Source organism: Stigmatopora argus, chromosome 2, assembly GCF_051989625.1.
Source record: "Stigmatopora argus isolate UIUO_Sarg chromosome 2, RoL_Sarg_1.0, whole genome shotgun sequence".
Classification (NCBI taxonomy): Eukaryota; Metazoa; Chordata; class Actinopteri; order Syngnathiformes; family Syngnathidae; genus Stigmatopora; species Stigmatopora argus.
Window position 1 is genome coordinate 19,275,771 of NC_135388.1, and position 12,200 is coordinate 19,287,970.

The 12,200-nt window shown below is 38.1% G+C and overlaps 1 protein-coding gene across 2 annotated transcripts in view; it reads left to right on the forward strand.

The window, feature by feature from the left end:
- ano5b (anoctamin 5b) overlaps positions 1-11,646 on the forward strand; it is a 28,561-nt gene extending 16,915 nt beyond the window's left edge. For both annotated transcript variants that reach the window (XM_077620237.1, XM_077620243.1), the window contains 17 exons: positions 1,266-1,337; positions 1,532-1,816; positions 1,920-2,039; positions 2,183-2,298; positions 2,399-2,533; positions 2,668-2,773; positions 2,910-2,970; positions 3,283-3,434; positions 4,507-4,581; positions 4,674-4,899; positions 4,983-5,161; positions 5,241-5,338; positions 7,326-7,456; positions 7,655-7,860; positions 8,013-8,200; positions 9,883-9,988; positions 10,083-11,646. In XM_077620237.1, the coding sequence (XP_077476363.1) occupies positions 1,266-1,337; positions 1,532-1,816; positions 1,920-2,039; positions 2,183-2,298; positions 2,399-2,533; positions 2,668-2,773; positions 2,910-2,970; positions 3,283-3,434; positions 4,507-4,581; positions 4,674-4,899; positions 4,983-5,161; positions 5,241-5,338; positions 7,326-7,456; positions 7,655-7,860; positions 8,013-8,200; positions 9,883-9,988; positions 10,083-10,307 (2,481 nt within the window). In that variant the 3' untranslated portion in view covers positions 10,308-11,646. The remainder of the gene's footprint in view (positions 1-1,265; positions 1,338-1,531; positions 1,817-1,919; positions 2,040-2,182; positions 2,299-2,398; positions 2,534-2,667; positions 2,774-2,909; positions 2,971-3,282; positions 3,435-4,506; positions 4,582-4,673; positions 4,900-4,982; positions 5,162-5,240; positions 5,339-7,325; positions 7,457-7,654; positions 7,861-8,012; positions 8,201-9,882; positions 9,989-10,082) is intronic.
- The last annotated feature ends 554 nt before the right edge of the window (positions 11,647-12,200 follow it).

Sequence of the window (12,200 nt, forward strand, 5' to 3'; positions counted from 1 at the left end):
TAACGTATATAATAACAAATGTCATTCTTGGACTATAAAGGGCTACGGTTTTGTCCGTAGCAATTCTCCTTCATGTCCCCCTCATGATTTTTTGTGGTCACTGAGAAAGAGGCAGCTGTTTAACAAACGGGTGATCATGGTGAACGTGCAGTTTTCTTTTTACGTTACCAGGTGGACGAAACCCCAAATGAATAATAATGTTGGTCTAGAACTGCCGGAAGTGAAAGTAAGCAAGTTGCAAGCTTGCATGGTCATCAAGATTAGTCACGTTACTTCGCAACTTCTTTGTACTGCCTCCTGGTGGAGTGAATTTTTATCACTAGCGGTGACGTAACCAAGGCTTTATGTCTTTTGTTCTTGAGAAATGATTAGATATTTTTTATATATTTTATATTTATTTTTATATATATATATATATATATATATATATATATATATATATATATATATATATATATATATATATACATATATACATATATATTTATATATATGTATATATACATATATATATATATATATTTATATTTTATATATATATATATATACATATATATATATATACATATATATATATATATATATATATATATATATATATATATATATATATATATATATATATATATATATATTTACATACATACACACACACGCCAACATTAGGAATATAATATTAATTATAGAAATAACGAAGCATTCTATATCATAACAGCCACTATGGCTGGCTGATATGTTGACATTTCGTTAATAAATAAAGTGCACAAGTCATAATCCTGGTAGGAACTGATCTTGAAGGGGAAAATATAGTAGATGAGTGACAAAGAAGAAAGGAAATGTGTTTTGTTAAATTGCTTTCTTTGCTTTTTGTCTTGTTATCTCATCTCATTTTCTGAACCGCTTTATCCTCACTAGGTTCGCGGGGGATGCTGGAGCCTATCCCAGCTGACTTCGGGCCAGAGGCGGGGGACACCCTGAATTGGCGGCCAGCCAATCCCAGGGCACAAGGAGACAAGCAACCATTCACGCCCACACTCATACCTAGGGGCAATTTCAGAGTGTCCAATTTGTCTTCGTAATGTGGGAGGAAATTGGAGTACCCAGAGAAAACCCACGCAGGCCCAGGGAGAACTTGCAAACTCCACACCGGTGGACCGACCTGGATTTGAGCCCCGTTCCCCCACTGATAGACCGACGCACTAACCACTCATCCCCCTATTCTTGTTATGTTATTATTATTTTTTTCCTACTGCCTTTGTCATTAGGAGAAGAGGAGGGGGGTGTTCGAGGCCAACCTGAGGAAAGTTGGTTTGGAGCTGGAGACTGAAGACAAATCGGTAAGCTGCAGTAAGACAGAGCACTTCCACCATCTAGAGGACAATATGAATAGGCGCAATTATTAATAGGAAGCTTTGAAAGGGAGGCTTGCCACACAATACACACAACAAGACAATCTATCTAATGGATTAGCCACTAAATTGTTTTCAGTTTAAAAGGCAAACTTTACCTCCTTGGTCGTTTCTCCTATCAGGACTCCAAAGACAAGAAGACATACTTCTTGAAAATCCACGCTCCATGGGACATTCTGGCCACCTACGCAGATGTCCTGAAAATAAAGGTTCCCTTCAAAGCCAGTGATATCCCTCATGCCCAAGATGTTCCCTTGGAGTGGCTGTCAAATCCTTTCCGCTTGCCAGAGCACATTATGCACCCTCAACCGGATTATTTTACGTATCCCTTTGATAAAGGCAAGACTGAGTTCTTCCTCATCAACGACAAGGATACTTTCTTCCCACCATCCACAAGAAACAGAATTGTGAGTGTATCTCTCTTTGATGTTCGTTTTGAAGGTTCTTTGTGCATAAAAGTGATGATGAACTTTAGGAAATCACAATTGGAATCGATCCCCCTTTTTTCAGGTTTACTACATTTTAGCCAGATGTCCGTATTACAAAAATGGACAAGAAGACAAAGATAAGACAGGAATCAAGCGATTACTCAGCAACGGGACATACACAACTGCTTTCCCACTTCATGATGTATGTTTGAATATATAAATTGACATCAAAGACTTTAAGAAAAAAACTCATTAAAAAAAGTACAACTACTTAGCTTTTGAACTTAAAGTCGATTCATTTTCCTTTTGAAACCTTCCTTATATCTTTATATCTTTTTATTTCAGTGTCGTTACTGGAAAAGAGCAAGAAATGCGGAATGTGAGAGTGAGCGCTATAATTTATACTCGCACTGGGCCCGGTTTCTCTGCTTTTACAAAGAGCAGCCACTCAACCTCATCAGGTATGAGAAATGGAAACATGTTTTTAGTTTGCAGCTCCTCCAAAATGACGCATTTCCTCCTGAAGTCACATATGTTGTTGAAATGAAACTGTGCCCCCAGAAAATACTACGGGGAAAAGATTGGGATATATTTTGCATGGCTGGGATTCTACACAGAGATGTTATTCTTTGCCGCTGTCATGGGCTTTATATGTTTCACCTACGGCGTGCTAAGTTACGACGACAACATTTCCAGGTTGGTAGAAAAAAAGAAAGTACACTATAATGCTTCCCTTCCCTTGCTCCTGTAGTTTAAACACTATTTAAATGATATTATTCTATTACGATACTGTTGGATTTTATGCAACCTTTTGTCTTCTTCTTTGTTAGCAAAGAAATTTGCGATCCTGATATCGGGGGCAGAATTGTGATGTGTCCATTGTGTGATAAAAAGTGCTCTTTCTGGAAGCTCAACTCTACCTGCCTCTCATCCTGGGTAACTTAATCCTCTTCTGACAGTTACTTTTTTGTGATCATTTACAGTCTGCAAGGGTTTAAACACAGTTTACTGAGTCAGCAACAATCCTCCATGTCAGTTGTGATTGTGATTGTATCCCTTTCTTCTCTTCTAGCAATCCCATCTGTTTGACAATGAGGGAACAGTTTTCTTTGCCATATTCATGGGGATTTGGGGTGAGTAATGCACAATCCTGCTCTAATTGTGTATAGGTCTCTCACAACCGTTGCCTCCTGGAAGGCAGATTTTCACTCAAGTCTTTCACACTTAAGAATCAGACTAACCACATGATACTAACACCCAGATTAAGTTGCCAACATGATTATGTTACACTGAAGGATTGGTGGTCAAATTCAGCACAATGTAGCTTTTGGTCAAGGTCAAAGGCTTGTTAAGGATATTTTTTGGAACAATGTGGCTATAAACTACCACATTGTACAAATCTACTACATATATTTAGCCTTTCTTTTCTGCAAATGTACTTTCAGTAACTCTATTTTTGGAGTTTTGGAAACGGCGGCAAGCCCGATTGGAGTATGAGTGGGACTTGGTAGACTTTGAAGAGGAACAGCAACAGCTTCAAATTCGGCCTGAGTTTGAAATAAGGTGTACAAATAGAAGACTCAACAGGATCACTCAGGTGCATTATTACGTTTTGTTTTGTTTATTTCAAACTGGAAAACAATTACCGTGTTTTCCAGACTACAAATCAAAGTTTAAAAAAAAAGTATATATATATGTGTGTGTGCGTGCGTGCGTGCGTGCGTGCGTGCGTGTGCGCGCGCGCGCGGGCGGGCGGACGTGCGTACGTGCATACGTACGTCTGTTCTCTGTTTTTATCAAGTAAAATTCCACCCCAAAATGCATATTATGCATGTTTTTCCCTTTCATTGTGCATTTATTGGCTAGTGGGACTTATAGTCCAAAAAATGTGTTACTAAGTTCATCCTAGCGTTATAACTTGTTGAACTTTAATTCCAAAATCAAAGACTTTCATCATGATTGGATGAAGGTTTTGGCATAATTCAAAAAACAAATTTCTTCTTCGACAAGCTTTTAAAAAGGCCCACACGAAACAACCAATGACATACAATGCAAAAGCCAAGTTAATTTGACTGAAAATGCATCAATAATAAGTTGTACTGACTTCATAATATACTGGAGTTTCACTTTCTATTCTTGCTTTATAGCCATGCAAATTTGGGCAAATATATATATTATATCCTAGTTTTCCCCACGTTCTGGAGATTCAGCCTCTGTCCCCACTTTCAACCATGCACTACCATGTCAAATTGGTGAGGTTTGTGTTGTTAAAGCTGTTACATAGTGATTAGTTGGCTCAGAACAACTGGTATTCCGTGCAGTAACCAATGAAGTGAATGAGCAATCAAAGTAAGCAATGTTATCTTAACAAATATTTCATTTGTTCCTGGGTTATTAAAGAGAAAACAACCTTTGGTTATTTTATGATTGAAAAGATATTATTATGATATTATTCTGGTCGCTGGAAGCCTTTACGAAAATTCCATTGTGAGTCCGGGGAGACTTTTTCAAAAACATGACCAAATGAAAGTCAAATCATTTCATCACTAGCAAAAGCTCATCAAAATACGATAAAGGATATAGTCGTGAAAATATGGTAAATGTTTTAAAATTGTTATGAAAACTTGCTGTGTGGTAATGAGATTTTTAAAAAAATAACCTTCAATCAGGAAATGGAACCCTATCTCCCTATCAGCAGCAAGTGTGCTCGCTACTGCCTTTCTGGAGCTACTGTCATTTTCTGGGTATGGAGATGTTCTATGTCACAGATTTTTTTTAACAATGAGCCACGCCTCATAACACAGCTAATCGCAGACTGTTTTTGTATTCCTTCCAGATTTCTCTCATCCTGGCCTGTATTATTGGGGTCATAGCATACAGGCTGGCTGTGTATGCTGCCTTTGCAAGCATTATTAAGGATCCAATGAGGAAAATCCAGGTAGTGGGCAGGTTCATTACACCTCAACTGGCCACCTCTGCTACTGCCTCTTGCATCAATTTTGTCATCATCATGATTTTAAACTTCTTCTACGAGCGGGTGGCAATATGGATTACTGATATGGGTACATTTAACTTATACCTTTCTTCATGGACAAAATAAATAACACAATACATGATGGAATACTCAAAATATGTTCTCCAACAGAGATCCCAAAGACCCACCTGGAGTACGAGAACAGGCTCACCATGAAGATGTTTCTCTTCCAATTTGTCAACTATTACTCCTCTTGCTTCTATGTGGCTTTCTTCAAGGGCAAATTTGTAGGTTTTCCTGGTAAATATTCATACATGTTCGGGAGGTGGAACAAATTGAGGAACGAAGAGGTATGCATCTTAAGGTTTTATCTACTGTAAGTGCTTCAAGGTTTTGTTTTAATGCCTCTTCACTCATTTACTGGTCTAGTGTGACCCTGGAGGCTGTCTTATAGAGCTGACTACACAGCTAGTGATTGTCATGGCTGGAAAACAACTGTGGGGGAACATCCAGGAAGCCCTGCTACCGTAAGCCTTTTACATTTAATTTTTTTTAGCCCTATTTTCCAACGCCATATAAATCTTGACACGTCCACACACATGACACATTTAAGACAAGGTTTTACTATTTTTGTGAATAGGCTTCAAGCCTGCAATTTGACCAGAAAGCGAGATAAGCTGAATATGAGAGGGAATGCACAAAATTAATTATTTATAAGCATTACAGTATTTATTGTAGCTCGTCCTCTATCTGACAGCAGAGAAACTGAAGATTAACATGATTATTCATTCATTCATTTTCTGAACCGCTTATCAAGTCGTGGGGGGTGTTCAGTTAACTACGGGCACCAGGCGGATGATAAGCTGAATCGGTGGCCAGCCAATCGCAGGAGACGAACAAACATTCTCGCTCACATTCATATCTTCATTCAATTTATCGTGTCCAAGCAGCCTACCAAGCATGTTTTTGGAATGTGGGAGGAGACCGGAGGCCCCACAAAAACCCAAGTCTGGGGAGAACATGCAAAGTCCACACAGTGAGAAATGACCTGGGATCGAACCCTCGACCCCAGAACTATAAGGCCAACACGCTATCCACTCGGTTGCCCAGCCGCCATTAACATGATTATTTTATTGTAATTCATAGATTTCAATGTACACTGTTGTTGTCCAGTCTTGTTGTTGGTAGCCCTTTTCATTTTCATCTTAATCTTCTGGATGAAAATACTAGTATATCAGTCTTAGTCATTTCAGAATATTTTAGTCTTCATCAGGTTTTCATTGACGAACCCTCCATACATTCTCTTCTACTTTTAGTCAACAAATGCTAAAAGAACTTCCACAGTAAAAACGCTTTAGCCGACAAAAAATTGAAGTCTCCAACAGTTTAAAATAACATTGACAGGCAAGTCATCATCATGAGAAAAAATGTTTCACAGCAAAATTATGATTGTTAACCAAAACAGCACAATTTTGTCAGATTTGTCATACTTTTAAGTTTATTTGTCAATATGAAGAAACATTAGATTCATGGCCATTTCCTGATGGACAGCTGCCCAACATACAGAGATTAAAATCCCATCTCATTCCACTATCAGGTTAATAAAATATTAAAAACCCAAGCCATTGTGAACCAAACCATGAAAAATTGATCAATCTTAATTAAGCAAAAGAATACACCTTAGTGTCGAGACTGATTGTTACGCTTGAGGGTGAGCGTGCCCCACCAGAGTTATGGGGGCTCTCTGAAGATTGATTGTACCTGTGGAACCATTAATATTGTATCAATAATAAGTTAACTTTCATTCTTCATTACGCTTTTACACATTGCGCCCTGCATATGATTATAATCATTAATTGTTCATTTTGTATCAAACTCCTGAATATTTTGTTTTTCAAAAGTAGTCAATCCCTCGGCCATAACTTTCAGGGGCACCAGATGAGCTTGTTTGATGCTGCACTTTTTAGTTGAACCCTTCTGTTCTGATTTTTGTCATCCAAACCAGGTATCATTGATAGCCCCTATTAAATAGTCAATATTGACTGACTTACAGCTTCGCCCCTTTGGCATCGTCACAGCGAAACAGTCGATGCACATGATAGAGCTTTGGAGCAAGTTTTTCCTGCACCACTCACACAATAATAATAAAAATAATGAATAATTTATTTTTTGGGGGGTCACTGTTATTTAGGATTGATGAGTTGAAATGGGTAAAATGACACAATTGCTTTGATGCTCAATGTTCACCCACAAGTACAACACACCGAGTATTTGGGGGAAACGCACTGGATCTCATCTTCAAAAATGTTCTTTATTGACAAATAAATTGGGCACTGGGCTTTATGTTAAGTTTTCATAAATAATATTCAAATGTGCAGTTGTAAACAAATGGAAAGCCCAAATAAGGACTGAGGTCAAATTTAGTCTGCTAGGACAGTGTTTGTTTGAGGGTTGTGAAGATGTGGATGCCCCTGATTTTGAAATTTCTCAAAAGTTTTATTGGCTTCTTGGCAGAGTGATGCGTAACTGGTGGAGTAGCAGAAAAGGGAGACACAATCCTGAGAACCATTATAGCCGCTGGGAGCAGGACCATGTCCTGCAGAATTTCAGCCAGCTCGGATTGTTCTATGAATACCTAGAGATGGGTAAGATCATTAGGCTTATTTCTTTATCTGTTTATATCAGGGGTGCCATACTCCGTTTCAGAATAAATGTGATACAGGTGTTTTGTTTTATTTATATTTTATTTTTGGGGGGGATTAATGATCTTGTTTCATCCATATCTTGTCTGTTGTCTTTTTTTTTAAATTTAATCTAATCTAATCCTCTCTGACTCCTTACAGTGGTCCAGTTTGGTTTCATCACTCTATTTGTAGCTTCCTTTCCCTTGGCTCCTCTTTTGGCTTTATTTAACAACATTCTGGAAATTCGGGTGGATGCCTGGAAGTTCACCACCCAGTTTAGACGACCTGTAGCATCCAAGGCCAGAAACATTGGAGCTTGGCAAGAGATTCTTAACGCCGTTGCTATAATGTCTGTCGTTACCAATGTGAGTTTGTGTCCAAAAAAAGAATGTGCTACTTCTCAGTGCTTCTTCAAGTGTGCAATCAATACAATATCCAATTATTGTGTGTGACCATTTTTTTTCATTGTCTTTTACTAAGCTTACTCGACAGCTTCTTGTGCTCATGTGGATTTCAGGCATTTATCATGGCCTTCACCTCAGACATGATTCCGCGCATGGTCTACCTCTATGCATATGGTGGAGGGGCCTCCATGAGGGGTTATGTGAACAACAGTTTGTCAATATACAACATCTCACAGATTCCATACCGAAATATGCCAGAAGAAAAGGACATCTGGTTCGATAATTCAACATCCACTTGCAGGTAATACATATTTAACAAATTCAAAGCTCATGGCTGATGGAGTTCTCCTGGAAAATGAATTGAATTTCCCCTAAGACTAATTAGACATACAGAAATAATGAGTTCATGAAAAGTTATCCAGTAAAATGTACAGTGGTCATGGAAATGTAAACTGTTGTTAAACCTGGGGGAGATTCTACTGTGTTCCTGAGCTGCTTTGCTACATCACGCATTTGGTGTTTTGAGTCTACGTTGCGTACAATGAAACCTTGAGACTATCAACTTAATCTAGAAAGAAATGTCATGCCCTGTGTCAGAAAGCCCGTTCTCCATTACAGGTCATGCACCATGATATTGACCTATAAAAGAGGTATAAACATCCAAGCATAACTAAAAAAAACAACAACATTTAACTATTCTGATGTGGCCCACTGTGAGCCCTAATCAAAATGCTATCTAACTGAAACATGAGACAAAGGACGCAACCTAAGAAAATAATGTGAAGACTCAGTCACGTCATCACAGAAATTGAGACTGTATAAGAGAGTTTTGGTTTATGTGTGATGGAAACTTTAGCCTTTCAGCAATCTTCAAGACAACTGAAATACAAAGCATCCCTGAAAAGTTGTGTGACATTTTTAGTCGAGGCTTTATTTCATGAGCTTGTTTGTTTATATACATTTTTTTAATGAAATGATTTCAAAACCAATTTCTGCTTTTCATTGGTGAGCTTTCAATCAGTTACAATTAGCTGAACACAAGCTTGTTGAGTGCAAATTCTTAACTCCACTATTGAAACCTCGGGGTTCTTTATCACTCTAAAAGTTTTGTATTGTTTTGCCACCCTATAATATATAGCAATCAATATTGTGTTCTAAAAGGCATTCAACCACATTGCAAATTAACTATGCGCACAAGGCTCCTTTCAAATGAACTATCCTTATAGTCTTAGAAGTTTTACAAGGTCATATAATCAGTTTAGAAAATGATTAACACAGAGTGAGTTTTTAAAACTGGAATGTGAGCATATTTGGGTGTCTGAGCGGGTTTATGTGACTTTGTATAATCAGATTACTGCCAAAAACACAATTACGAAAGGGTGATTGGCTGCTTGCTAACATGACCAGTGTTGTATTTTTGTTAGACATACCCTTCAGAATTTGCACCAAAAGGTTCCCTTTGGAATCATTAAATCAGGGATGCTCAGACTTTTTTGCTGAAAGATCTACTTTTCAAGGAGCAAACCTCCTGCGATCTACTTCTTTTTCCCAGGCCACCAACAAAGCTCCGCTGTTATGTACTAAAAAAATTACATCACATTAAAGAATATTACAATGTATGACTTCTTGGCAGATAATTTCCCATGGCACATCAGTGATTGGGAAACACTGCTGTAAAGAACCATTTACAAGTCAGCGGTAACACAAAACTGTCAGGTTTCTGTTAAAGACCAAAATTAATATCAGGAAAAGCTTATACCCAAATTTCCAGAAGCACTTTAAGTGATGCCTTTACAGAAGTTTGAATGTGGCTGATTTATTCTGAACAGGGCCACATTCTGTTTGTAAGGTGGAGTGCACACTTGAATGCGCTTTATATCAGAAATGTGTATTTTATCCACTTCTCTTTCAATCAAAAAAGCCAGTAATGACTTATGACTTCTCCACATGTGCATCATGGGACTCCCCTTGTTGGTTTTCCAGATACAGAGACTACCGTTACCCCCCAGGCCACTACAGGCAGTACACTCACACCATGCAGTTCTGGCATATCCTGGCTGCCAAAATGGCCTTCATAATCATCATGGAAGTAAGCCATTGACTTTTTCCTGCATTCAAATAAGTGTATAAAAAGTTGTGATTGAGCTTCAATGAACTGCCTTTTGTTCACATTGACTCTGCAGCATGTGGTCTTCGCGGTCAAGTTCTTTGTGGCGTGGATGATTCCGGATGTGCCCTCAGATGTGAAGGCGCGATTTAAACGGGAACGCTACCTGATTCAAGAGTACTTGCATAACTACGAGGTAGAGAGACTCAAACTCCAGCTGAGTGCTAGTTACACCAACGAAGCCCTGTCAGAAGTGTCCTCTGTGCCGGACAAGCACGAAGTGCTGTCTGAGTGCCTTTAGTGGCCAAGAATGGACATTTGATGGAGATTTAAGCTTCTGTGTTTACCTGCTGATGACTACCATATGCAAGGGCTTCTGTGTTTAGGCACACACAATGCTGGCCTTGATTCTTTTTAATGGGCATATACACCCTGCTATAAGGGATTCCTATATTAGGATCCAAGCAGACTTAATAGAGGAAAAACATCCTTGCAATCAATATTTTGCATCTGCTTTGCAAATATGTACTTTTCATTCATTCAGGATTTGTACTGCTTATCATCACAAGAGTCGCAGGGGTGCTGGAGGTTAGTCATCCCAGCCAACTATGGGCAGTAGACAGGGGACACCCTGAATTGGTTGCCAGCCAATCGCAGGGCACAACGAGGGAAAATACCGTTCATGATCACTACAGTTCAATCAGGCTACCATGCATATTTTTGGGTTGTGGGAGGAAGTTGGAGTACCTGGAGGAAAATCCAAGCTGGCCCGGGTAAAACATGAAAACTCCACACGGAACCCTTGATCTCAGAACTGTGAGGCAGACGTGCTAACCACTCTTTCACCGTGCCGCTTGTTGTGTATTTGTGCTGTTCAAATAATGAAGGAAGGGGTTGATGTGGAAAAAAGAAAAGCAATGAGCAAAATTATTGTGGAATTCTCCATGCAATGCCTTATTGTTTTCCATAGCTTGCAGCTAAGAAAATGAATGCTACATGTATTTATGTATGTGCAAATGAATGCCATTGTAATTACCCTTTAAATAATTTTAATTATAATATATTTATGCTAGCATGTGATGCTTGTAAAGAAGGTACTATATCATTCACTGAATTGGTCAGAAAAGCTGTATGTTGCATTGTTTGTATAGCAGTGGTTAAACAATAAGTGTTATCAGAGTAAAATTATGTGTTACATTTTTGCCTGTTGTCTTTTAACCATGGTACTACAGTAGAAAAGAAACACACTGGTTAAGTATGGGAAAAATAAAAATGTGATAGTAAAGGTTCCACTGATTACGAATTGGCATAAAGAAGGTTCTGTGCTGTTGTTATCTTCATTTTGTAAAAATATCCCTTAATAATTAATGGTAATGTAACAATCAACTTTTTGTTTTTGTTTTGTTTAAATCTTTGTCCCAGTAGGGTTAAAGCCTGCAAACAGCATTCAAACGTGATGAAGGTTGGGGAAACCTCCAACTGTATTTTCATCCTCTTTGGGACCAATTGTATCATCTGTCATTGCAGACTATAGATGAGAATAAGATGGGATGCATTTTTTCTTACAATGCAAAGAGATGAAAGATTATTTGTTATTTTATTGGCGCATATAATAAAAGTCTACTGTTTTCCCGTTTTTATCCATTTTTGGTCATTAATTATTTTACATCTAACGGCCGATATAGTAGTTAATTTCCTCATGAGACAAGAGTCTTCCAATAGTCCATTTTATCAAAATTATCTCAAAGCCTCAAGCTTTGATATTTGAAAATCATCTCAACAGCTACCTCTGTTCGGGCCTCATAAAACTGAAAAAAAAGTTTTCTAAAAGAAATTGTATGTACTCACAGTGCCTGCTTAAAGCAGTCTAAATAATATTTGACTTGTTTGAAGACTTCTATTGGCATACCATAACATATTCAAGAAAATAACCCGTTAAATACAAAGTGCAGGGTGCCACGTCAGCACAGTAATTCCTAAACACTTTCAGTCATTATCCTTGTCAGGGTCACATGGTGCTTGACCCTCTGCTGACCCTTTGCAAAAGATACATACAAAAATATACATTTTCAGTCCTCTTATACAACACATTTTTGATAGTTAAAATATTTTGCAAGTGACCTATATAATGCACTTATTATCTGATGTATTTATTTGTAGGTTCTTGGTGTTTTGGCAACTATAGAATTGATGA